The 25,622-nt window shown below is 37.9% G+C and overlaps 1 protein-coding gene and 1 pseudogene across 2 annotated transcripts in view; both read right to left on the reverse strand.

The window, feature by feature from the left end:
* NTN4 (netrin 4) overlaps positions 1-25,622 on the reverse strand; it is a 122,869-nt gene that overhangs the window by 75,535 nt on the left and 21,712 nt on the right. For both annotated transcript variants that reach the window (XM_038558695.1, XM_038558694.1), the window contains exon 3: positions 5,510-5,788. In XM_038558695.1, coding sequence (XP_038414623.1) covers positions 5,510-5,788 — 279 coding nt within the window. The remainder of the gene's footprint in view (positions 1-5,509; positions 5,789-25,622) is intronic.
* On the reverse strand, positions 1,788-3,693 carry LOC102154411 (annotated as a pseudogene).

Here is a 25,622-nt window from a genome sequence, read left to right on the forward strand (position 1 = left end):
GCATATGCTGTAGTTATAATACTAGGGGCTACCACCACTGCTGCTGAAATCCATATGAGAATTGGGGAGCAGGATGTCACAAAACTAGTATTAAAAGGCAATTGCTTGCAGTTTCAAAGCAACCTGAGATTAGTAAGGAAGAGTGGTTTCTATCCCATAGGTTCTTCCAGGATGGAGACTTCTCATTCCAACATCCTTTCAAAATAAAAAACACTGGGATGCCTGGGTGGCTCAGCAGTTGAGCACCTGCCTTCGGCTCAGGATGTGATCCCGGAGTTCTGGGATCAGGTCTCGCATAGGGCTCCCTGTGGGGAGCCTGCTTCTCCCTCTGCCTATGTCTCTTTCTCATGAATAAACAAAGTTTCTATTTTATTTTTTTTAAGATTTTATTTATTTATTCATGAGAGACACACACAAAGAGAGAGAGGCAGAGACACAGGCAGAGGAAGAAGCAGGCTCCATGCAGGGAGCCTGATGTGGGACTCGATCCCAAGTCTCCAGGATCAGGCCCTGGGCTGAAGGTGGCACTAAACTACTGAGCCACCCAGGCTGCCCAACAAAGTTTTTAAAAAATGAAAAAACACTTACTAAATAATCCCCTTTACTTGGTTAACCAGCTCCTTTCTATAGGCTAACAGTTTTCTTTTGGGGGGCAGGGAGTGAGGTCCAACAGTAACTTTATTATAACAGAGAACCCAGGCTGCAATAAATCTACATGACTAGAGCAGATGGTTGTTATCTTTCCAGAAGATGAAGCTTGAGCCCAGCTGGCAACACACAAAGGTTAAGACCGAGGTCAAGAATATCCTCTTTCCTGGTATAACCCTGCATTGCCCAACTCATGATGTGAGATGAGAGACTGCCCAACCACACTGAATGGAAGGATGAGGTCCCACTGGGCAGAGGCAACAACCCAGCAGGAGATATTTAAATTATCCCCCAAAAAGATGCTGAAATAAGGTGTAGTTGCCTACTCTCACTATTCTTTGCTGAGAAAGATGAGGTTATGGGATGAATAGCAAATTATGTCCTTCATTCTTCAGATCAATAAATCCCGAGGAGATGGGGTAGATGGCCAATCAAGCAGTAGTACAAGTTGAAAATTGAAGCTAGCCATAGATCTTCATGTCTCAGGAAAAGAGCAGCAGGGATAAGGGAAAAGAGAGGAGCATTAAAATGCCTGAAGGCATTATAAAAGAGAAACTTCTTTCTTTTCTTCTTGAACAAGACAGGAAACAGCATCTTTTATTTTCCTTGATGCAGTGGCAGCAGACCCTGGTTTTCATAAAACACCCTGGATTTCAGTTAATATGGTCTGTTGATAAGATTGCTCAATCACGGGAAGACAAACAGGCTGACCATTAATGTTAGGACTAGGTCTCTCACAAAGCCTCTCACAAGGGCTATGTCTCATGCTGGGTCCACAGAGGAACTGAACTGTCAACATCATAAGGTGCTTCATAAAGTACTGCAGTACTGCAATAGCATGATTAAAGGGTTTTATAAGGAGATGACTTCCTTGTAGATGGTGACTACACATCTACATGACAGAAAGTTATATATAAAAAGATGGGGGAGAGTTTGGTTTCAAGCCACATAGTTTCAGACACCAGCTACAGATTCCTCTGTCCCATTTAATTACATGTTCTTTTCTGAGAAACGTATTTAATCACTGTGGTTGAAAGAAATGATCCACTCATCACCTCCACCCTCCCTCATCCTGTGAATCTCACAAGTTCAGAGGCTGAAGACAAGACAGTTGCTTCTGTTCCCTCTTGTCAGGGAAATCACTTGGTGATCTAGTAAATGTCATGAGCAAGATAGCCAGCCCAGTTGTCTAAGATGACTCTTGCCATAGAGATGTAGCTGGCCTCTGTCATGTAGATGGAGAACTTCTTGGTCAGCTGCTCCACCTGTTCAGACTTTAGCTCTGTGAAACAAAATATGCCAATCTGGTCAGGGATGTGCTGCCCATTGTGTGTGCCCATTGTGGGAGTCCTTCTTTTTGAGGTTGGAGACCAGCTGATTCTGCATGCTAATGATGCAGTTGGCCATGACTTGCACTTCCTGCAACCATTGTTTTTGAAAATCCAGGCTGGTCAGAATGGTCAAGGCAACCTGAGCTCCACTGAGAGGAGGGCTGGAATACACAGGATGGATCAAGGTCTTCAATTGTGACTCCACCCCTCTGGCTTCATCAGCATCTTTGCAGACCACAGTGAAGTCTCCCATTTGCTTACCATAGAAGCCCATGTTCTTGGTATAGGATTGGCAGAGACAAACATTAATGCCCTCTTCAGTGAAGTGGTGCACAGCCCAGGCATCTTTGTTACCATCACTACTGGCAAAGCCTTGGTAGGCCATGTCAAAGAATGTAGAGAGATTCTTTTTTTCATTGCTCTTGCTGTTTCCTTCTATTACTCAGGATGAGGGTCCACTCCCATGGGATTGTGGGCAAATGTGTGCAAAACAACACTTTACTCTGGCGTTTTTGAAATGTCCTTGCTAATGCCTATGAAGTCAAAGGCCCAAGTCTTGGGGTCATAGTATTTATAACCTTGTAGCTGCATGCCAATGTGTCTGATGGTTTGTACGGAAAAACATCCTGGCTGAAATTTAAAAATCTTTACAGAAAACTAGCTCTGATCTCTAAGGCCTCAGTTCCAGAAATGGTCTGCACAGTGATGTACTGGCCAATTTTCAACAATTTGCTATTCTCACTCAGGGTTAGTTCTATAGATGCCTTGCAAAATTCAGCCAGTCCTGCAATGGGCAGATATTCTTTATCCAAATTTTTTGCAGCAATCCGGGTCTCTGCCTTTCAGACACGAGAAAGATGTAAGGCTTCCCATTATACTGGTAGGCACCCTCTACCAGAGTCTTCTTTTTTTACTGCTGATGTCTCATAGGCTTTTGTGACTCCCCGGATGGGATCTGGGGGCCGCATCTCCACGTGGGCTCATCAGGGGCTGACTCTTGCAGAGGCCAAGTGGTGAGGTTGGGGCGGAAGGTGATGGTGATTTTGGATAGGACCCTGCTGGAGTGCCACAATGCCAAGGTGGAAGCAAGAGGTTCAGTCTGTAGTGCCAGAATGGAAGTAGAGGGCCACAGGTGCCCACAACGAGGTCAGGTTGACGGTTTTCTTGTTCGCAGAAGACTGTGTAGAATAGTTATATCTTAAGACTTTTGCAAAAGTTTCTGGCAACTCTGTGTATTTATCCCTTATGGAATTTTTTAATAAAGAAATTTTTTAAGTCAGAAAGCCATTTTTTAATTTCTAAAGCTCTGGCATATATTTCTAGGGGGTGCTGATGGTCACCTGCCACATCTATACCAGGTTGTCTGTGTAGCCAGCAAACAGCCTGGTCATTAGCAGACTAGGCCAGAGGGGTGCACTGGGGCAGCTCTGACTTGCTGCTGCTCCTGATAACTTCTTGTTTCAGCTCATCTACAATGATCTTGCCCTTCAGGTCCCAGATCTTGACGCTGTGGCCCGTGGCAGCACAGAGCCGGTGGTGGTGGGGCCGAATCCCAGAGCATTGACAATGTCCCCAACATTGGGTATGTTGGGTGTATGGGTGTATGAAGGTACTTGCCTTGGCTGAGGTCCCACAGCATGGCCTGGCCACCCTTGCCTCCAGAAGCACAGAGGAAGTCATCTGGAGAGACAGCCACAGTGTTCAGGTGGCCCATGTGGCCAAAGCAGTTGGTCTTAAGCTTGCACTTTTCCAGGTTTTATACCCCGACCATCTTGTGGCTCATGAACAGAATAAATTTATTTCTCACAGTTCTGGAGACTGGAAGTCTAAGGTCAGGGTGCCAGCAGGGTTGGGTTCTCGCGAAGACCCTCTTCTGGGTCACAGACTGCAGCCTGCTCATTGTATCCTCACGCAGCAGAAAGAGAGCTAGCTAGCTCTCTGGTCTCTGAAGGCCACTAATCCCATTCATGAGGGCTCTACTCTTATGACCTAATTACCTCCCAATGGCCCCACCTCCACACCTCATCACATTGGGATTAGGTTTTCAACATACGAATTTTGGAGGGACACAAACAGTCAGTCCATTGCAGCCTGCATGCTCTCCTTTCACTCTCCTGTTCACTGAAATGTTGTCATTCTACCTCACACAAACTTTCTAGTTTACAATCTTGTAGATAGACACATCTCTAGAATGAATGCATTATTTTCTATTTGAGTATTAACCGAATCCCATTAACTTAGGTATTACAAATTATTCCATCCTTATTTGTAGCAATGTTAGCTCAAAGATGCATTACTGTCTGCAAACTAGTCTGTGTTTGTTGGGTGAGTGCTACATTTTCTCTAACTTCGGAGCCTCAGCTTTGCTTCTAGAGAGAGCAATAGCATTGTTTTTCTGTTTTTGAAACACTGGCCACTGCCCTAGTCATTTTAGTTACCCCAAAGCTGTCCTGCACCCCAGAGACTTAGCCCCGTAAATACAAACTGTCCTGCTAGCTAACTGGTTCACAGTCCTTATGGCCCTGTCCTCTATTAGGGCTGGGAGAAAAGACAAATGTAGTAGTCTACTCACTAGAAAATGAAGCAAGGATACTTGGAAGTCTTTATATTTTTATTTATTTTTTGCTTTGATCAGAAGTATCAGAGTAAAGTAAAACATTTAAAAATTGGAGTGCTCTCCTATTTGCCTTCTCTTTGCCTCATCCCTAGCCATCGTTCTGGGTGCGTCCCAAAAAGGAACTTGCTGTCTGGGCCACTTTGTATCCTCTTTTTTTTTTTTTTTTTGGAAGAAGATGTGAGGACAATGACAGTAATTTTTCATCATTTTTCTATTCCTCTGTTGCTATCATTCAGTCCAACACCTTACCAAACACTAGTCCTAGCTCAGGTAACACACTGTCCTGAGGATACAAAGCTCATGTAGTCCCTGTCCTCAGAAGTTTGTGATCTCTCAGGAGATGCAGAATAGTAAAAGTTCAGAGGAAAGCACGAGGAGATGTGTGAACCCAGAGGAAAGAGAGTTTAAGTCTGGCTGAGGGTAAGAGGGGGTCAGTCCACTCCTCACAGAGGAGAATCACTATCATTCTATTTTGCTGGACAGCAAAAGATACTAGGCATTAAACTGAGGTTCTTGTTTTTTCCACTTTAAAATCTACTCAACAATGGTCCCCATTGACTATAAAAGCTGGCTCCTGTGTGATAATGCCACTAATATGATTATGCCAACCTCTCCTGCTGCTCACCTTACACTTCATATCTGAAGGTCAAGGTACTAAAAATTGGCATGGATGTGTCCCAAGGAATCTGGCTATCATGCTTGACTATTTATAATTCTAAAATTGAAGATTAAAAAACAAGTTAAATGGCACTGTATAGGATGAGTATGGAGTCTGAGGAGTGAATCTGCAGAGGAAGAAACAGGAAGCATTATATGAGCATAGACCAGCCCTAAAGGAACTTAGATTACCAATGCCCAAAGCTTAAAGTAACTCACAGTTTGTTTCTCATAGGTGAGGAATTGTTTTACATACCACGTGGAATGCTCCTGGGGCCTTGACAGGTCTGAAGCCATCAACAGGTATGCATTGATCAGCATGGCCGTTACAGAAGCAGCTGCCCTTGACAATGAAATCATAAATTGCATAATGTGTAAAATGTTGGGGCTTTGCGGTCAGGTCATTTCTCTGACACGGACAAGACTGTCGTTTCAACAGCTGCACACGGAGGTTGGTGATTTTCAGCTGCTCCTGTACCTTGGCACTGTAAGGGTTCTCTGCATCATATGGTGGTGACAAAGCTCTGAAAATAACCTATAAAGGAAAAAAAATACCATGAGTATATAGGACTATGTACAAACCCCCAGTCATTTGCCCCATGTAGTCTTGCTTTGATTTATATCTTTTGTCATCTGCAAGTGATAAGGTAAGAGGCTTTTAGAACTTGATCACACAGGTGTGCTGCTTATTCGATGCAGAAGGATAAACTGAGGAAACAGCAGAGTCCTGACTCTTGAGATGAAGGCAGCCGTGGAAAGACTGGGAAAAGCATTCTGGGCAGAAGGAAGAGCAAAGTTTAAAGGCCTTGACGCTGAATCAAGCCTGGCTTTTTAAAAGAACAACAAGGCCAGTGTGACTGAAGTCCAGGAAACAAGGGAAGTTTTTAGAGAAGAGGATGGAGCCAGTACATGACAGATGACAGAGAGTCCTTTAAAGGCCATGGTAGTTATTCTAACTGTAGTAGGAAGGTCATATGCAGCCAAGTGATATTATCTGATTTACATTTTTTTAATTTACATTTTTTAAAAAGATAACTCTTGCTTCTGTGAGGAGAATGGATTATGAAGGCTGAAGAATAGAGGCAGGAGGACCAATTAGGAAGTGACTGCAAAACCAAGATCTAGGTACTTCTATTTCCAAATGAGGTGTGACCCTTTTGAAGACTAATCAATTATTAATTGGAGCCCCTGTTGCTACAAATACTTTTGGTTCTCCTTTCCTGGAGAAAGCTTCCAAGCTTCTGACACATTTTTGGAAGATTCTCGCTAGTAGTAAATATACAGTCCTTCCAGGGTGGATTTGATTTCTGAAATTAGTTAAAAGTCCCTTACATCCCAATATAGAGAGTAAAATGGCTGATCAAGTTAGTTAACAGTACTTTGGTTAAATGTGAAGTATAAGTAATAAAACCGTTTTTCAACATGTGTGTTATAGATAGACTCGAAAGGCAATTGAAAACTCTAGTTCTGAGGAGGAAACCAGAGGGAGGAAGATTCAGAAGGGATGGTCTTTGGGCATGTCCATGTACCTATACATTATATGGGAGTAATAAAAGGAGCCCAGGAGTGGAGTGGTACAAAAACATGTCTAATGGATCTGTTAACTTTGAGGGAGTAGAGGCTGGTGGAAGAGGAAATCACTGCCAGTGGAAACCAATGAATATAAAAAAGGGATTCCAAGCTATCTCATAAAATAAACCAGTATTATAAGGAGGCCAACACTAAGTTATACCATATAATGAAGATTAAAAAAAAAAAACCCAAACAAAACCTCAAACAATCTTGTTAATTTATATAATGAGAGACAAAGCTCACCTGAAAAATTCTAAGGTATCTCTTGATTTTTAAAAGATATTTTAAAACTCTATTTGGAAATATTTTGATAGCCAAGTGGTTTAAAAATAAATTCATTATTAAAAAGTAGGCTTTGAATAAACTTCCATTTTGAGAGAATGTATCTAATAGTAGTTTTCCAGGAAAAAAATTCCTTAAGGTATACTTTGGATAGAAAAATTAATTTTAGAAATTGGCTTTTGCATTGAAAGTATGAAAATGCAAGAATCAAGTGTGCAGTATCACATCTCCAGGTGTGGAAATATGACTTTGGGGGAAGGGGTGATAATTCAATGGATACTCTCCATCCAGCAGCTGGAGTGATTCCCTGCCCCCACCCAAATACCTCCCATTTCTCTCAAAATAAAATACAAAGTCCTTATAACAGCCTTGCCTCATTTTTGTTCTTAGTGCATATTCCCAATTGACATACTGTAGTGGTAGCTCTAATGATTTACCATCTTCGCAGTCTAGAAAGTAAACTTCTTAAGGGTAATCACTAATCCCAGGACAGTGCCTGGTACACAGTCAATAGTCAATAAATTTTTGGTAAATGAATGGGTTATAACATGAATTGATTAATTATAACATTTGGTAAAGGAATTGATTGATTATAACATTGTTCTTGGCATTCAAGGTCTTAAAGGGATTCAGACACTGAATTCAAATTATAGCACTAGGAGGGAAGAGGTAGGAACCTGTATTATAAAAACAGTTATAAATAACTGAATCATTAATCAGTTTCTGCATTTCTAGCTATTTTTGAACTTGCAAAACTTGAAAAAAGTTGTACCCAAAGCTTTAACAATATTCTGCCCCATTTATTCACATGTAAAGTGGGAGAAAACAACATATGGAATAAAATTTTCCAACAAATAATATGTCACCTACTTGAAAGTCAATATAGAGGTACTATCTCTTTCACTTTTTACTTTTTTATTTATTTTGAGACACAGAGAGAGGCAGAGACACAGGCGGACAGAGAAGCAGGCTCCCTGTAGGGAGCCCGATGTGGGACTTGATCCCAGGACCCCGGGATCACGCCCTGAGCCCAAGGCAGACACTCAACCACTGAGCCACCCAGGAGTCCCACTTTTTAATTTTTTAAAAGAAAATTATTTTAGTTAAACTCAATTAATGAACCTATAGTGTATTATTAGTTTCAGAGGTAGAGTTCAGTGATTCATCAGTGGCATGTAACACCCAGTGTCTAGAAGTAATATCTCTTTTAATGAAAGCCTATATCCCAGCGTAATTTTACATTTGAATCATTAAACAAATAAAAAACACCGAATCCATTGTGAGTTTTAAATGGGGCTTATTTTTCATGATACCCCAAATACTGGCACTCTGTTATACATCGGTGAAGAACTCTAAATAAAACCAATAATGTGGCTCCCTCCTGGATTATCAACCAGAGTAATGCAAGGGCATGGAAAAGGCCACAGTGATAACCAAGTTTAAGTGTTCCACCAAAAAGCCTATAGCATACTTCTCTAAATTGCAGCCCACCCTTCCTTTTCCTCAACATTGGTAGCAACTATTTGCTCTCTCTGTTCCTATCACATATTTACCCTTGACATTTACCCAAGTTCCCTCCCCTCAGCCCCCCATATAGTCCCTTCCCCATTAGAATTGCTTAGCACATGCAAGGCTGGAGGAAGACCCATCAAGGTTTGTAGGAACTTAGAAGGTCTCTTGCTTCCTGAACCCAGACTGTGGAAGCTGAATGGCGGCTCTGTGCTCAGTGTGCATGACACCGCAGTTGGCACACGGATATCAGCAGGGAAGGGACATCATGACCCCTGAGGCTGCATGCTGGAAAGGAGACAACAAAGTGCCACAGACACAAAAGTGAACGGGAATTTAAACCATGAAATCTTTTTTCCAGAAAGGAGACGCCTTAATCTGATACTCTGGGAAATGGATCTACCCTTCGTCAGGAAACAGAGTGCGCCAATCCAGATGCTTCAAACTTCTGGCAGGTCGCCCTTTGGGTCCCACCCAGTTTTTCTTCAAACATCTCCAGAAGAAGCCTGCATGCCACTACTAAAATGAAGTAAGAAACAGTGTAGAAGCCCTCCTATCCTATCAGCCACTTCTGTTTTTGTCCCCATCAGGAGCAGGATGTATCTATGAGCCCATTACTGTTCCTCTGTCAAGGGCTGCCTCTGAAGATATGCTCCTGACAAGACATAGTTAGAAAGCCAGAGCGGAACTAAGATCAAGCCTGTTTTGATGTTTCCAGCTTGTTAGTGCTATTGGCCAGGACTTCCTGACCTTATTTTTCAAATTAAGAAAGTTGATTATGTTTCAGTGATTAATACTCTCACTATAGAGAAATCTGTCACTCAGAATGTAGGGGACACTAAGTATCTACAATGAGTTCCCCAAGACAGGCAGAAATAACACCAACTCCACAATATTTTCCCACCTAAACTTCTGTATATATACATATAGAATATAATGTAGACAGCTTTGTTTCAACTTGACAATACTGTGTGAATTTTTTCCAACTCAATAAAAATATCTCTACATCAGTGGTTCTCAAAGTGTGGCCCCCAAACCAAGAACATCAGCATCAAACTGGGAACTAGTTAGAAGGGTAAATTCTATTTATTTATTTATTTGAGAGAGAGAGAGAGAGAGAGAGCAGGAGGGAGAGGAAGAGGGAGAGAGAATCTGAAGCATACTCTGTGCCAAGCACAGAGCCTGATATGGAACACAGCCCCACTACCATGAGATCGTAACCTGGTCCAAAACCAAGAGTCAGGTGCTCAACCGACTAAGCCACCCTGGTGCCCCAGAAATGCAAATTCTTGAGCCCTATACCAGGCTGAATGTTCAGAAGCTCTGGAGGTGGGGCCCAGCAGTCTGGGTTTCAACAAGCCTTCCAGATGATTCTGACGCACAATAAAGTTTGAGAAACGCTCCTACATAATGTAAAAATCTGTTTAGAAATCCATTGTGTGATATGATATAATTTATTTAACCAGGCTGCTGTTGTTAGGCATCTAGATTGTCTCCAGCTTTTCAATATAACCAATTCCAGTGAACAATTATATAGCTAAAATGCAGAAGTTTATAATAATATCCTGAAGATATATTTCCAAAAGTGAAATCAGTGGTTTCAATGAAATGCATAATTTAAAAACATAGCTGAGCTTCTGAATGAATCATAGGCCCTTTCCTACCTAATCTGTAGAATCTTCCCATTTCTCTGGTCTTGCCACACTTTCTAAGCCTGGAATACCTCAAACTTTCCTAAGGATCTGGATTTTTACCTTAGGTTATGCCATTTCTTATGCCCAAGTCTAACAAGAGAGATCCTTAAAAAGTTGCGAACAGGTTAGAATTACCTATATGTTTTCTTTTCTGATGCTCACTAATACTGAAAATTAGTTAAAATAGTATTCCATATGACTTATTTTTACTCTGAGATGAAACTTTCAACAGAGTATTAACACGATATGGACAGAATAAGAAGTAGAGTAAATATTAGATACATAATAGTCAAGGGATTCTGTTAGTATCAAACTCATACCCTAAATATTGCTCCATAACTAAAATTTTATCACCTATGTTATTAGATCACAATAACTTAAGAAACTTAGTTATCACATTTTTAAAAATTCTTTTTAGCTACTAGCTTGAGGAATATTTCAGATCCAAGTTGATTACCCATCTTGTGGATTCTGTTGGCACTTGTCTTTCCATGATAGCACTTTCACATTAGTAAACGTTATTGCGTATTTACTTGTCTGTATCACATAATAGACTCTGCTCAATGGGCAGGAATCTTGTTTGTCTGGCTAACAGCTGTGTTCCCCAGCATGTCCCACAGTCTCTGGCATATTATAGCATTTCATGATTACATTGAATGAATAAGTGAATGAACTATTTTTCCAAATAGTATTTTTAAAAAGGAGAAATGAAATAGGGAACAGGATTTAGAAGAATACAGATGCCTGGGTGGCTCAGCGGTTGAGCATCTGCCTTCGGCCCAGGATGTGATCCTGGAGACCCAGGATCGAGTCTCGCATTGGGCTCCCCGCATGGAGCCTGCTTTTCCCTCTGCCTCTCTCTCTACCTCTCTGTGTGTGTGTCTCTCATGAATAAATAAATAAAATCTTAAAAAAAAAAAAAAAGGATTTGGAAGAATAAAAAAGCAAAATGTTTTTACCACAAGTTCTGCACTCCTGATGAAAAGTATATGAACACACACATATTATGTATAAATACCTATGTAAAAATATGTAATACATTTCAAATGGTTTTATGGTTTCCTTTTCTTCAAGAGCACACAAGATCTTTCATATTCTTAAGAAAATGGTTCAGACAGGCATGATTAAGCACCCAAACACATAGAAATATTAGGTCTTTTGGATGGTTTCTGGTCTAGTTTTCTTATTTACTAAAACTGGAAACTTTAGGATCATAACTGCAATCGTTCTTTAATGGGTTTTTAAAATTCTTGAATCTTCATGTTCTCAAGAAAGCATTTTACTTTCACTGGTTTTTCTCGTGTTTTTCTATTTCATTTTTGCTTTTACTTCTATTACTCTCTTTTACTTACTTGCGTTTAATTTTCTCTTCTTTTACTAGTTTTTTTTTCTTTTACTAGTTTCTTAAAATAGAACTATAGATCATTGATTTGAGGCCTTCCCCTCCTCACCAAATACTTCTTCAGTTGTATCCAATAAATTTTGATATGTTGTGTTTTCAGATCAAAATCCTTTCTAATTTCCCGTTTCATTTCCTTTTTGACCCATGAATTATTCAAAAGTATGTTATCCAATTTCTAAATATTTGTAGATTTCCCTGATACCTCCTGTTATTGATTTCTAATTTAATGCTTTTGTGATCAGAGAACATACTTTGTATGATTTGATTCTTTTATATTTATCAGTATTTGTTTTACGGTCTATCTTGATAAATGGTCCTTGTGCCCTTGAAAGGATTGTGTATGCTACTGTATTTGGTAAACTATTATATAAATGTTAATTAATTGGGTTAAGTTGGTTGGCAGTATTAATCAAATCTCTGTATCCTTACTGATTTTCTCTACTTGTTTTACCAATTATAGAGAAAAAGACCTGGAAAACTCCCAACTATATTTTTTCAACTCATCTGTTTCTTCTTGCCGTTTTTGCTTCATGTATTCTGAAGCCTTGCTATTAGGTCCATAAACATTTAGGATTGTTATATTCTCTTGATAAGTTAGCTCCTTTATCAATATGAAATGTCCCTCTTTATCTCTGGTAATACGCTTTGATCTGAAATCTACTTTTTCTAACAATAATATAGTCACTACCAAAAGCTTTCTTTTATTAGTGTTAGCATGGTATGTCTTTTTCTATTCTTTTACTTTTATTTTTAAATTTATTTTATTTTTTTAAGATTTTTTAAAATTGTATTTATTCATAAGAGACACAAAGAGAGGCAGAGACACAGTTAGAGGGAAAAGCAGGCTCCCTGTGGGAAGCCTGATGGGGGACTTGATCCCCAAACTCCAGAATCACGACTTGAACCAAAGGCAGATGCTCAACCACTGAGCCACCCAGGTGCCTCCCATTCTTTTACTTTTAACTGAATTATGCTTTTGTATTTAATTAATTAATTAATTAATTAATTTATTTATTTATAGCAGTGGGTGGGGTGGAGGGAAGAGGAGAGAATCTCAAGAAGACTCCCCACTAAGTATGGAGCCCAATGTAGGCTTGATCTCACAACCCTGAGATCAAGATCTGAGCTGAAATCAAGAGTTGGACACTTAACCAACTGAACCACCCAGGCACCCCACCCCAGTTATGTCTTTATATTTAAAGTTAATTTCTTGGGGCACCTGGGTGGCTCAGTCAGTTAAGTACCCAACCCTTGATTTCAGCTCAGGTCTTGATCTCAGGGTCCTGAGCTCAAACCCCATGCTCCCAGCATGGAGCCTACTTAAAAATAAATGTGAATTTCCTCAGTTGCATCTTTTAAAAAATTTTATCCAATTTGATAACCTACTCCTTTAATTGGAGTGTTTAGATCATTTACATTCAATGTGACTGTTGATATGGTTGTTTTTAAATCTGGTTTTTGGTTTTTGTTTATATTCTATTCCTCTTTTTTTTCTATTGTCTTTTGGATTGATAATATTAGGGTCCTTTTTATTTCCTTTTTTGTTTATTAGTTGTAACTTTAAAAAAAAAACAGTGGTTGCTTTAGAGTTTATAGTATACATCCTTAACTTAATACAGTCTATCCTTAGGTACTATTTATTACTTCACATATAGCATAAGAAACTTAGAACACCGTAGTCCCCTTTCCTCCTTTCAACCAGTGCTCCATTGTTGTCATACATTTGACTTCTATATATAATACAAACTTCAGAACACATTAATATTTTTGCTCTAACAAGTCAATTATCTTTTATTTATTTATTTATTTATTTATTTATTTATTTATTTTTATTTTTATTTTATTTTATTTTTTAAGTAAACTCTATCTCCAATGTTTGGGCTCAAATTCATGACCCCAAGGTCAAGAGTCACATGCTCTAAGCCAAGTGTCCCTCAATTATCTTTTAAAAAGATTTTTAAAATAAGAAAAAAAAGTATTTTGCATGTATCCACTTATTTTCCCTTTTTGATGATTTTCACTCCTTTGTGTATATAGATCCAGATATCTATTTGACATCATTTTTCTTCTGCCTGACGGACTTCTTTCAATATTTCCTGTAATGAAAATCTGCTGGTTAATGAACTTTTTTCTCTTCTATGTCTGAAAAGTATTTATTTCATCTTAATTTTTAAAAGATATATTTACTGGGTATAGAACTGTAGGTTGATAATTTTTTTTCTATCAGTACTTTCAGGACCTGCCCCACTGTTTTTTGCCTTGCTTTGTTTCTGTCAAAAAGGTTTCATTCTTACATTTGTTCTTCTGTTCATCATGAGTTATTTTTTCATCTGGCTGCTTTAAGATTTTCTCTTTATTATTTCTTATTAAACAAATTAATTATGATGTGCCTTGGGATATTTTTCTTCTTGTTTCTGTGTTTAAGGCTTGTTGTACTTCTTGGATCTGTGGATTTATAGTTACAATCAAATTTAGAAAAACTACAGCCTTTCTTTCTTTCTTTCATTCATTCATTCATATTTTTTTCTGTTCCCTTCCTTTTTCCTCTCTCCTTTGTGGACTCCAACTACACATACATTAGACTGCTTGAAATTATTCCTCAGCTCACTGATTGATTGATTGATTGATTGATCTGTCTTTCTTCCCCCATGTTTCATATTGAATCACTTCTATTACTCTGTAGTGAACTTCACAAATCTTCTCTTCTACTAATCCCATTCGATGTATTTTTCTTTTTTCCTCCATTCAATGTATTTTTTTTTAATTTTTATTTATTTATGATAGTCACAGAGAGAGAGAGAGAGGCAGAGACACAGGCAGAGGGAGAAGCAGGCTCCATGCACCGGGAGCCCGATGTGGGATTCGATCCCGGGTCTCCAGGATCGCGCCCTGGGCCAAAGGCAGGCGCCAAACCGCTGCGCCACCCAGGGATCCCAATTCAATGTATTTTTCATCTCAGACATTATATTTTTCAATAGTGAAAGTTCAGCTTAGATTTTTGCTATATTTTTCATGCTCTGCTTAACATGGTCAATCTTTCCTCTACACTCTTGAACATAAGAAACATAGTTTTTTTTTAAGATTTTTATTTATTTATTCATAGAGACACAGAGAGAGAGAGAGAGAGAGAGAGAGGCAGAGGGAGAAGCAGGCTCCATGCAGGGAGCCCAACATAGGACTCGATCCCGGGCCATCAGGATCACACCCTAGGCTACAGGCAGCACCAAACCACTGCGCCACAGGGGCTGCCCAAGAAACATAGTTATAACTGTTGTAATGTTCTTGACTCCTAATTCCATCATTTGCATCACTTGTGGATCTGTTTCTATTAATGTTTACATTCATCATGGGTTATATTTCCCTGCTTTTTTGCGTGGCTTGGTTTGTTGCAAAATGCTGTGAATTTTATCTTGTTGAGTGCTGAATACTTTTGTATTCTTGAGCTTCCTTCTGAGATGCAATTAGATTACTTGAAAATAGCTCAATCGTTTTGAGGCTTGCTTTTAAGTTTTGTTAGGTGGGACTGATGTATCCTTTAGTATAGGGCTAATTCTGCCCTTTTATTGAAGCAGTACCCTTCTAATTACTATTACAAGGTTGAATTACAAGATTTTCCACTCCAGCTGACTACTCCTCGTCCTTATAACCTCTGAGGATTTGCTTCTTCTCTCTTTTAGGGTAGTTCTTTCTTTGGCCTCAGTAGTTTTCTTACACAACTGTGTTTATCAATATACTGGAAGTCTCTTCCAGTATTCTGCTCTCCTCTCTCATACTCTGCCTTGCAAACTCTAGTCATCTTTCCTTCCCAGACTCTCAGCTCTTTAATTAAAAAAATCCATTAGCCTCCTCCTAGGTTCCTGCTCTCTGCACCCCAGCCTGGAAGCTCTTTCCAGATAATAAACTGGGACAGTCATAGAGCTCATCTCATTTGCTTTTGCTCTTTCAGGGATCACTGTTCTCTGCTACCTGATATCCAAAATCTGAAAACAGTTGTTTCATATATTTCATCCATTTTATTTTAGTTGTTTTAAGCAGCAGGGTTAGTTTGGTTCTTGTTACTGCATGTTGGATAAGAGCTAAAGTCTAAAACACAAAGGCAGCTTAACTTTTCTGAAGTACAATTTATAAAACTGTAACTCGATTAAGCCCTTATTTTTTTTTAAGACTTGTTTATTTGAGAGAGAGAGAGACAGCACAAGTGGGAGGGACAAAAGGAGAGGGAGAGAGTCTGAAGTGGACTCTGTTCTGAGCATGGAGTCTGATGTGGGGCTTGATTCCAGAATCCTGAGATCATGACCTGAGCGAAATCAAGTCAGTTGCTTAACTAACTGCACCACCCAGGTGCCCCAAGCCCTTATTTTTATATAAAAATTTCTAGAAATGACATATTGACTTTTTAGTAGAGATTTTATTTATTTGAGAGAAAGAATGAGCATGGATGGCAGAGGGAGAGGGCAAAGCAGGCTCCCCACTGAGCAGCGAGCCTGATGCAGGAATGATCCCAGGACTCTGGGACTATGACCTGAGCTAAAGGTACTTAACTGACTAAGCCACCCAGGTGCCCCTGGGAGTTTGATAATAATAGAAGTATGGTCAGATTTAGTAGATTAAAAATCCTGGAAAAACAAATTAGTTTTCTTACTGGTATCTCAAGCTAAGAAATGTGAAAAGTAATTTAAAATATAAATATCTAAATTTTCTAAGTTTCTTCAATAATTCTATTTTAGGGGATCCCTGGGTGGCTCAGCAGTTTAGCGCCTGCCTTCAGCCCAGGGCATATCCTGGAGTCCCGGGATCGAGTCCCACATCAGGCTCCCTGCATGAAGCCTGCTTCTCCCTCTGCCTGTGTCTCTGCCTCTCTCTCTCTCTCTCTCTCTCTCTGTGTGTCTCTCATGAGTAAATAAATAAAATCTTTAAAAAAATAATTCTATTTTAGTAATTTGTACCTTTTAATAAATGGGTAACCCTCACTATAACTTTCTTTATAATTTATGATACCTGTTATACTTGTCTATCTTATATTTTTTATGTTTATGCTATGTTTTGATTCATCTTTATATTCTCATCTAATACCATGTCTTATAGATTCTCAATAATATGTATTGGGGCACCTGAGTGGCTCAGTTGGCTAAGCTTCCAATTGAGCCCCATGTTGGGCTCTACACTCTGCATGGAGTCTGCTTGAGATTCTCTCTCCTTTCTCTCTCTCTCTCTCTCTCTCTCAAATAAATAAATAAATAAATCTTTAAAAAATGTATTGAAGGAGTGAGTCATTATAGAATTATGTTAAGACAAATTTATTTTAATTTTGTGATATAAGAATAATAATATAAATAAAATAAAATTGGGCACCAGGGTGGCTAAGTTGGTTGAACATCAGTCTTTGGCTCAGGTCATGATCCAGGGTCCTAGGCCTCTGCCTCTCCTTCTTACTCATGCTCCCTTTCTCTCAAAAATAAATAAATAAATAAATAAATAAATAAATAAATAAATAAATATTTCAGAAAAGTAAAGATTAAAAAATGCATATATAATAAAATATTCATATAATGTGCATTTTATTCATAAGAGGATATACTAGGTACATGGTAATTCACAATAAACTATTATCTTACAAAATATCTTACTACATGCTAATCTTATACCATATTCAACATGACTAGTAAAATTTTACTTTATAGAAAAAATGAATTTAATATTAGTAAAAATTAAAATACTTTTTGAAGGGCACCTGGGTGGCTCAGTGGTTGAGTGTCTGCTCAAGTCGTGATCCCGGAGTCCTGGGATCAAGTCTCCCTCTGCCTATGTCTTTGCCTCTTTCTGTGTCTCTCATGAACAATAAATAAAATCTTTAAAAATAAATAAAATAAATACTTCTTGAGTGCTAAATTTGAATAATGTATTTTCAGGAATAAACTTACACCCACTGCAAGAATGACAGCATATTTAGAGAGGAATCCTGGATCTCTGGCCTAATATAATAAAAAGACAAATCAGCACTAAAAATGATTTCTGTAGAAGAAAAATAATCATAGTTCTTCCTTACTCTATTTAAGCCCAGTTAGAATAACATCTATATTGAGAAATATTTCCAATTGTATTCATTTGTTTTATGTGGTTGTTTGCTAATTGTTTACAAATAGCATCTGGTTAATTCGGTTAAATATTGTTACACATTGACAACTGTTCCATTTCTTGTTAGGTGGATGGTATACCTAAGACCTAAGCATGGAAACTGATATATTTATCTCCATTTCTACATTTATCAAGCTTCGTTATCTACTGTTTATTCAATATCAAACCTGATATTAAATATCAAGTTCCTGAGATTTAGTAGGATTCACGCATTCCAGTTCTATATTGTCACCCCACTAACAAGGAAGGTTTTATATTAATTGACTTCTGAGGCTATTGGCACCATTTAAGTTGAAGTCATAGGTATTTGAGATGAAAAAGCACAGGTTCTTTGAGTGAGTACATATATCCTAGTATGTTCTTGAAACAGGTTTCCTGCTTTTTGGATAGGCACCTTTGAGAAAATATGTGACGTTTCAGGCTTTTAAAGGGTTTCAGTGAGTGGGAGTTTGGGTTTCATGGAGGGAGAAGGCTGGACAAGGAGAAGATAGCATAATTGACAGGTGGGCGTCTGCAGCTGAGCAGCTGGTTGGTTTAATTTTAGAACATTCGTCCTTGACTGTGCCACTTTAAGTGGAGCACCTACTTGTCTTGAGAAGTGTGTCTGTCTCTTGGGCAGGACCAAAATCCTTTTTGCTTACATTCTGGAGCATTAGGCACCCTGTTTGATCAGATAGCCCACCTTTTAAAGTGGGAGAGTCTTATCTACTCAACTAGTCCTTCTAAGATAGGACAATATAACCTAATAAAGCTTTCAATGGAGCAAGCTGAGGAATGCAGTGCACTCAAGTGACTTACTTGTACGATAATAACCTCGATTTGGAAGTACACAAAAGCCTCTTTGCATGTTTCAAGGGCATATTTACAGTTCTAAAGTGATGAAAGGCAGCTTCTTAAATATCTTCAGGGGCAAGGAAAGTGACAGAACTGCAAGGAAGGACAAGAAACAAGAGAGAAAACCAAAATAAAAATAAAGATTGGGGCTAAAAATAAAATATAAAAATCTCCAATACATTTGGAATCCTAGCTTTTCCTTTTTCCCTCAGTACTTGGAATCATAGGATTTGAGTGTCAGAAAAGTCCTTACCAATGAATGATCTAGTCCAACTAGAGAAAACTGGGGCACAGAGGACTGAAAGTGACTTGCCAAAAGTCAACCGACAGGCTTGTGACAGCTATGACTGGAACCCAGTTTCCTGACTTCCAATCCAATGATTTTTCTACTATATCCCACTCTATACATGTTTGGCAGCTAGCCATTCCTGGATTAAAGTTAAATTTAAAATTAAAGAAAATATAACATATGATTAAAGAAACCTGTGCTTAAAGAAAATATAACATACAATTGATCACACTTCCACTCGTCTTCCTAATAATGGATAGACTAACAGTACCTCCTTTATTCTAGTAATGGATGTAACTAACCAGATCCTTGATAAAAGTAATGATACTTGCTTCCTATTGGTTCACAGGGATGCAGTGAATTTTTTTAAAAAGGTATCATATGTAGAAATGCCTTTGAAAAAGCACCGCTCTTTATAAATACAATTGATTAATAGCCTTTTCCTGGGGGCCTGCCTTGTTTTTGCCAATCTTTGAGCCCTATCAGTGAATGCAGCTCAGTGGCTAGGATTCATTGATGGGCCTCTCCAATGCGGATTGCCTGTCTCCCTGGGTAACTTCCCAATCTTGATCACCTCTGTTTCTTATCACCATGCTTGTTTGGCCCACCATTCAGAATACACTCTACTTCACCTTGGGTCACCAATACCTTCTATTTGCCTGACTTGTGCTGCCAATTGCATGCATAATCTCTTTGCTTTCACAGTGTCCCATCACTTCCAACTCTTGCTCCCTCTTTTTGTACCACTTTATACTCTAATCATACTGGACTCCTTTCTGATCCTAGAAAGCTCTTTGGTCCCTCTCCCTTCCTGGTCTTTGCTTTCACTATTCCCCCTGTCAGAAATACTTTCCACCCTCTTTGTCATTGACACGCACTGCTCTACTCCCTTCCTTGGCCCACTCTTAACCTGTCTTTTAGATGTCATCTTAAATGTCATTTTATTCAGGAAGCTTTCTTCACCATTCCTCTCCACTGCAAGCCTACATGAGATGTTCTTCCTAAGCGCCACCTCAAGCACCTATTATTTCTTTCAGTTGTAGAACTTAACATGTCTATTTTAATTGTTGTATTCCTTTCTAGACTGTCAGTTTCCCTTGCAGAGTGCCTTTTCTGCTTGCCCACTGCTGTATAGCCAATGCTGGATATACATATGAGTCAACATGTTTGTCAAAAGATCATACTCATGCTTAATAATGATTTACACTTTATGAACTGCCTGTATTTTTATTTATCTCATTTCACCCTTACAGTAAAACTATGGTATAGTGTTATTCATTCCTATTTTTCAGATACGGAAACTTTGAGAAGATGTTCATTGACTTGTCCATGGTCACCAAGTTAGTAAGTGGCAGAGCTAGCATTTGAACACAGGTTGTTGGGATCCAAGTTTGATATTATGACCACTAATAATAATAATAATTGGTTATGGAATAATTGAAGATCTTAATAAGGTGATCAGGGGAGTGAAATGATCAGAGCTTCCTTTCAGGAGAATAAATCTCACAAAGAGAAGAGCATGAACCATGGTGGGAGAAGGAAGGCAAGGTGAGCAGAACAGCCACATGTGAGGGGCAAAGAAACGAATATCAGAATGAACACCAAGGACTAAAGGCTAAGCCTTAGGGGCCACTCATAGTTAGAGGTCAGAAGGGAAGAGACAAGCCAGAAATAATAATAATAATAATAATAATAATAATAATAATAATAAAAGGATCAGGGTGAAATGTAGGAAAATAATGAAAATTCATCATTGTAAGAGCCAAAGAAAGTGAGAATGCACAGACAGAAAATGTAATTAATGATGGCAAATGCAACTGAGGAGGCAAGAAAGACGACAAAAACTTTTGGGGTTTGGCTGGCTTACAGAAGACTTTTGAGAGCCTAAATGGAATAAAGGACAGTCTGTAGAGCTTTCAAGAAAGAATAGGGGACAAGGAAATGGAAGCAAGAAAGAAGTGATTGAAGAATTTTGGCAGTTTGTTTATTCATTCATCAGTTGCTCGACATTTGGGTTATTTGCAGATTTGGGCTATTACGCATAAAGTGCTATGGGCATTCACACAGAAGTCATTGTGAGAACATAAGTTATTTCTCATGGGTATTTAGGAGAGGAATTGCCAGGTGGTATGGTAAGAGCATATTTAACTTTATAAGGAACTACAAGCCTGTTTTCTAAGGTGATTGCACTATTTTGCATCTCTACTAGCAACGTATGATAAAAGGTTAGCTGTCATAATACCTTACCAACACTTGGTATTGTCAGTCTTCTTAATTTTAGGCTTGATAATGAATGTAAACGGTGTCTCATTGTGATTTATTTTTATTTTTTATTTTTTTTCATTTGTTTTTATTTAGGTTTGATTTGCCGACATATAACACCCAGCGCTCATACCATCTCATTGTGATTTTAATGTGTGTTTCCCTGTTAACTAATGGTGTTGAACATCTTTTATCTGCTTATTTGACATACATCTTCTCTGATGAAGTGTCTGTTCAAATATTTTGCCCATGTTTTTTCCTTATTGTTTCTGAGTTAGGAGTTCTTTATAAATTCTGATACATAAATATATATTCAAGGTATGATTTGCAAATATTTTCTCCCAGTCTGTGGCTTGTCTTTACACTTTCTTAATAGTGTCTTAAAAGCAAAAGTTTTAAATTTTTATGAAATTCAGTTTATCAATATTTTCCTTTTACAGTATGTGCTTTTTGTGTGCCATCTAAAAAATGTTATCTTCACTCAAGGTCAAAGATATTCTCTTCCATGTTTTCTTCTAGAAATTGTATAGTTTCAGCTCTTACATTTAGGTTTATAGTCCACTTCAAGTTTATTTTTCTGTATGATGTGAACTGAGTGTTGAGATCTTTTTCTTTTTTGCAAATGGATGTCCAATTATTCCAGTATCATTTGTTGAAAAGACTATCCTTTCTTCATTGAATCACCTTGACAACTCTGTTTGATATGGTTTTCTTTATGATTCTTTTGTTTGAGATTTGTGGAGCTTCTTAGATCTGTAGATTTACCATTTCAGTCAATTTTGCCTACAATCCTTTTAAAGATTTTTTTGGTCCTTTGTTTCTCCTTTTAGACTTTAGTTACATGAATGTTGGACCACCCAATATTGTCCCACAGTTTACCAGTGCTCTTTTTATTCAATTTTCTTTTCTCTGTGTGCTTCATTAGCTTATAGTTTCTAGTACTCTGCCCTCAGATTCACCAACCTTTTTTCTGCACTATCTCATCTGCTATTAATTCCTTGTAGTACATTTTCATTTCAGATATTGCATTTTACATCTTTGGAAGTTCCATTTGGGTTTTTTTATATCATTTATTTCTGTCTTCAACATGTTTGTTGAATATGTGGAATATATTGATAATAGCTGCTTTAATGCCCTTATCTGCTTATCCTACCAGTTATGTTATTTCTGGGTGTGTTTCTATTAATTGATTTTTCTTCTAGTCAGAAGTGATGTTTTCATGCCTGTTAATTTTTGAATGAACATTAGACATGGTGAATTTTATATTATTGGTTGGTGGATTTTGTTGCATTTCTCTAAGAAGGATTAGACTTTGTTCTGACATGCAGTTGATTTCCTTGGGTCAGTTTAATACTTTTGAGGTTGTTTTAATTTTTGTTAGGGTGAATCCAGTCTAGCTTTTATTCTAGAGCTAATCTAATTCCTCTACTAAGGCCATCTGAGGACTCTGCACAGTGCCTGTGAATTATGAGGTCTTCCCACTTTGGATAGTAGGAACATGAACTAGTCCCTGTCTTATGGGAATACTAGGAATTGTTGAGCTAGCTATTACTTTCTGGAGGTTCTTTCCCCACTCTCATAGAGTTTTAGCTCACACATACACACTTCAGTATTTAGCCACAGATTTGAGGAGCTCTCTACAGATCTGCAGATTTCTTTTTTTTTTTTTTTTTGCAGATTTCTCCCTTTATTCTGTACCCTCTTCTCCCGTATTGTGTCCCACAAATCCTAGCTGCTTTGGCCTCTTTCAGCACTGATCTCTGTCTCCTCAACTCCATGAGACCATTGGACTATGGTTCCCTTCCTGTGCTGTAGCTTGGAAATGCCTCATTAGCAAGCTGGGCAATCACAGGGCTTGCCATGTTTGTTCTCCCTCTCTCAGAAATCAGTCTTATGCTATCTGTTGTCCAATGTCTGAAACAATTGCATCAGTTGGTTTTTTTTTTTTTCTGGTTTTCTAGTTTATTTATTTATTTATTTATTTTATAAATTTTTATTTATTCATGATAGTCACACAGAGAGAGAGAGAGGGGCAGAGACACAGGCAGAGGGAGAAGCAGGCTCCATGCACCGGGAGCCCGACGTGGGATTCGATCCCGGGTCTCCAGGATCACGCCCTGGGCCAAAGGCAGGCGCCAAACTGCTGCGCCACCCAGGGATCCCTGGTTTTCTAGTTTTTTTAATGTGAGAAGGTACTTATCATAGTAGTTAATACTTCAGGAGCAGAAGCAGAAATCTCATTTCAAACTGATAGCTTCCAAAATGTTGCAACTTCTGAAGTGTCAGAAATGAGAGAAAAGGAAAAACTTTTCTGATTTTGAGGAGATCCATTTGAATACTTAAATATAATTATCTTTCTTATTCCTTCTTGACCCATGTCACCTTCCTTCCTAAAGGGTTGAGGAATCTACTTGAGGTTTTTCCCTTGAGCAAATGACACATGCAAATGAAATTGCTTTTGATATAATTTGTTGCATTTGGAGGTGTACTTAGTACTTAAGCAGCAAAAACTATAGTGTTGCTGATATCCTTTTTTGTCTAAAGAAGATGAAATTATAACATCTCTGGAAGACAGTTTCGCTTACTGAATTAAAAGTTCCTAGGATTTCACTTTGTCTCTGCTACCATTCAACATGATCAGAACAAAGCTATTTATACTCTTTTATGCGTCAGCCACTTAACTGTAATATCAAGGTAATTTAATGAATAATGTGAAATTATGCATATAGTAAAAGTGAATTTTCCTGCAGCAGGACAGTACAGATATTCCTTTAAATGAAGGGCACTAAAGAAGTCATCCTTGGATTTCCAGTTTACTCATAAAATCTAGTCTCATTAGAAAAAAAGATAAATTGTTAATATCTAATCATTGTTAATATCCAGAAATTCTCTGGATCTGCCTAACTATATTTACATTTCTACAAATACATAGTTCTTGTCTTTTATCCCCTTCTTCAAGAGTAAGACAACTTTTAAACCCTAAAAGGGCCAAATGTGAATGAAATTACCCATTGGGGCAAAAGTTTGCAGCCATTTTTTTTTTTTCACATTAAAGGCTTTAAAATGTTTTTATCCTCTTCTGTTTATCCCTTCAATTAATTTTCCTTATTAAAATGCATGTATATATGCATTAAAAATAAACATTTTGTTAAAAATATTACAATAATGTTAAAAATAAACACTTTTCCTAACTGGATGCCACAGAAAACCATAGTTGGCAATTAGTTTGACTTTAAAACTAGCTTTCTTGTTGAACATGTGTGTGCCAATTGAGGGATTTCCATAATGCAAACCCTACATTAGAATGTGCTTTCAACTTTTTATTCAAGACAACCAAAATGTCCTGATTAAGGTTAAAAAAAAAAATCAAACTTTAAACACTGTTACCCTGGTGGGGAGATTTTGGCTACCAAACAAATAGACTTCAAAGGGACCTCCCAACTTTCTATAAACCACAGACAAATGTTTGCTATTACTGTAGTGCTTAGGTAGCCTAGGGCCACTTAGTCCTGCATTTGTAGGAGACCTTGAAGATAGGATTAATCACTACCATGAAAAGTTTTTCCAGTAGAGATGAATCTCATATACCTTTTCCCATTAAGTTCTAGTTTGACATTTAAAGATTAGTTACAAGAGTTAAATTAAGGAAGAGAACCGAAAGCTGAGACTTGCAGAAATAAAGACCAGTAACTGGCTTAAAAAGCAAAAACAAACAAACAAAGAAACAAACAAAAAACCCATATATTGTTCTCTCTACTTTGGCCTACATGTAGTTAAGTTACAGTTTGACTAAAGGACTGGTGGCCTAACTTATGAGATTCATAAATAGAAAACAATAAATTCTTTAAAATTAGTCTATGTTTTCTTCTGCTCCAGAATAGAGGTTTTTTGGACTAAAAATACAGAGTTTTTCAGGATGATTAAACCATTGGGCTTACAGAGCAAAAAGCCCATGATAGAAATTCTGCTGTCTAGAGAAAAACAGGCCAACAAATTCAGTCTCATTTCAGTTTTTGAGAATTTCTTTCTCATACATTAGAAAAGAAAAAAAAAGGTATTTTCAACCTGGATAGATTGCAAACTTGCCAGTATAAATTCTAATTGTGTCTCTTATCATTAGTGTCATTTTTGTTTCTAAAATTCCAGGTCTCTGTGACATTAAGCCTTTTAATAAAAGAATCACTTATTTATTAATTTAACCATGACATAACCAAGGGAACACTTCGTGTCAGGCATTGTGCAGAGTACTCTGGATAAAAAACTGAATAAGAAAATCAAGAATACACAGGATGTCAGTTGTCTCCTAATTCTTGAAAACTGAGCTCTGTCAGAAGTGCTGCTAGAAGATAACTCAAAATAATTTTAAAAAAAAATCAGAGAACATAAGGCC

Source organism: Canis lupus, chromosome 15, assembly GCF_011100685.1.
Source record: "Canis lupus familiaris isolate Mischka breed German Shepherd chromosome 15, alternate assembly UU_Cfam_GSD_1.0, whole genome shotgun sequence".
Taxonomy (NCBI): Eukaryota; Metazoa; Chordata; class Mammalia; order Carnivora; family Canidae; genus Canis; species Canis lupus.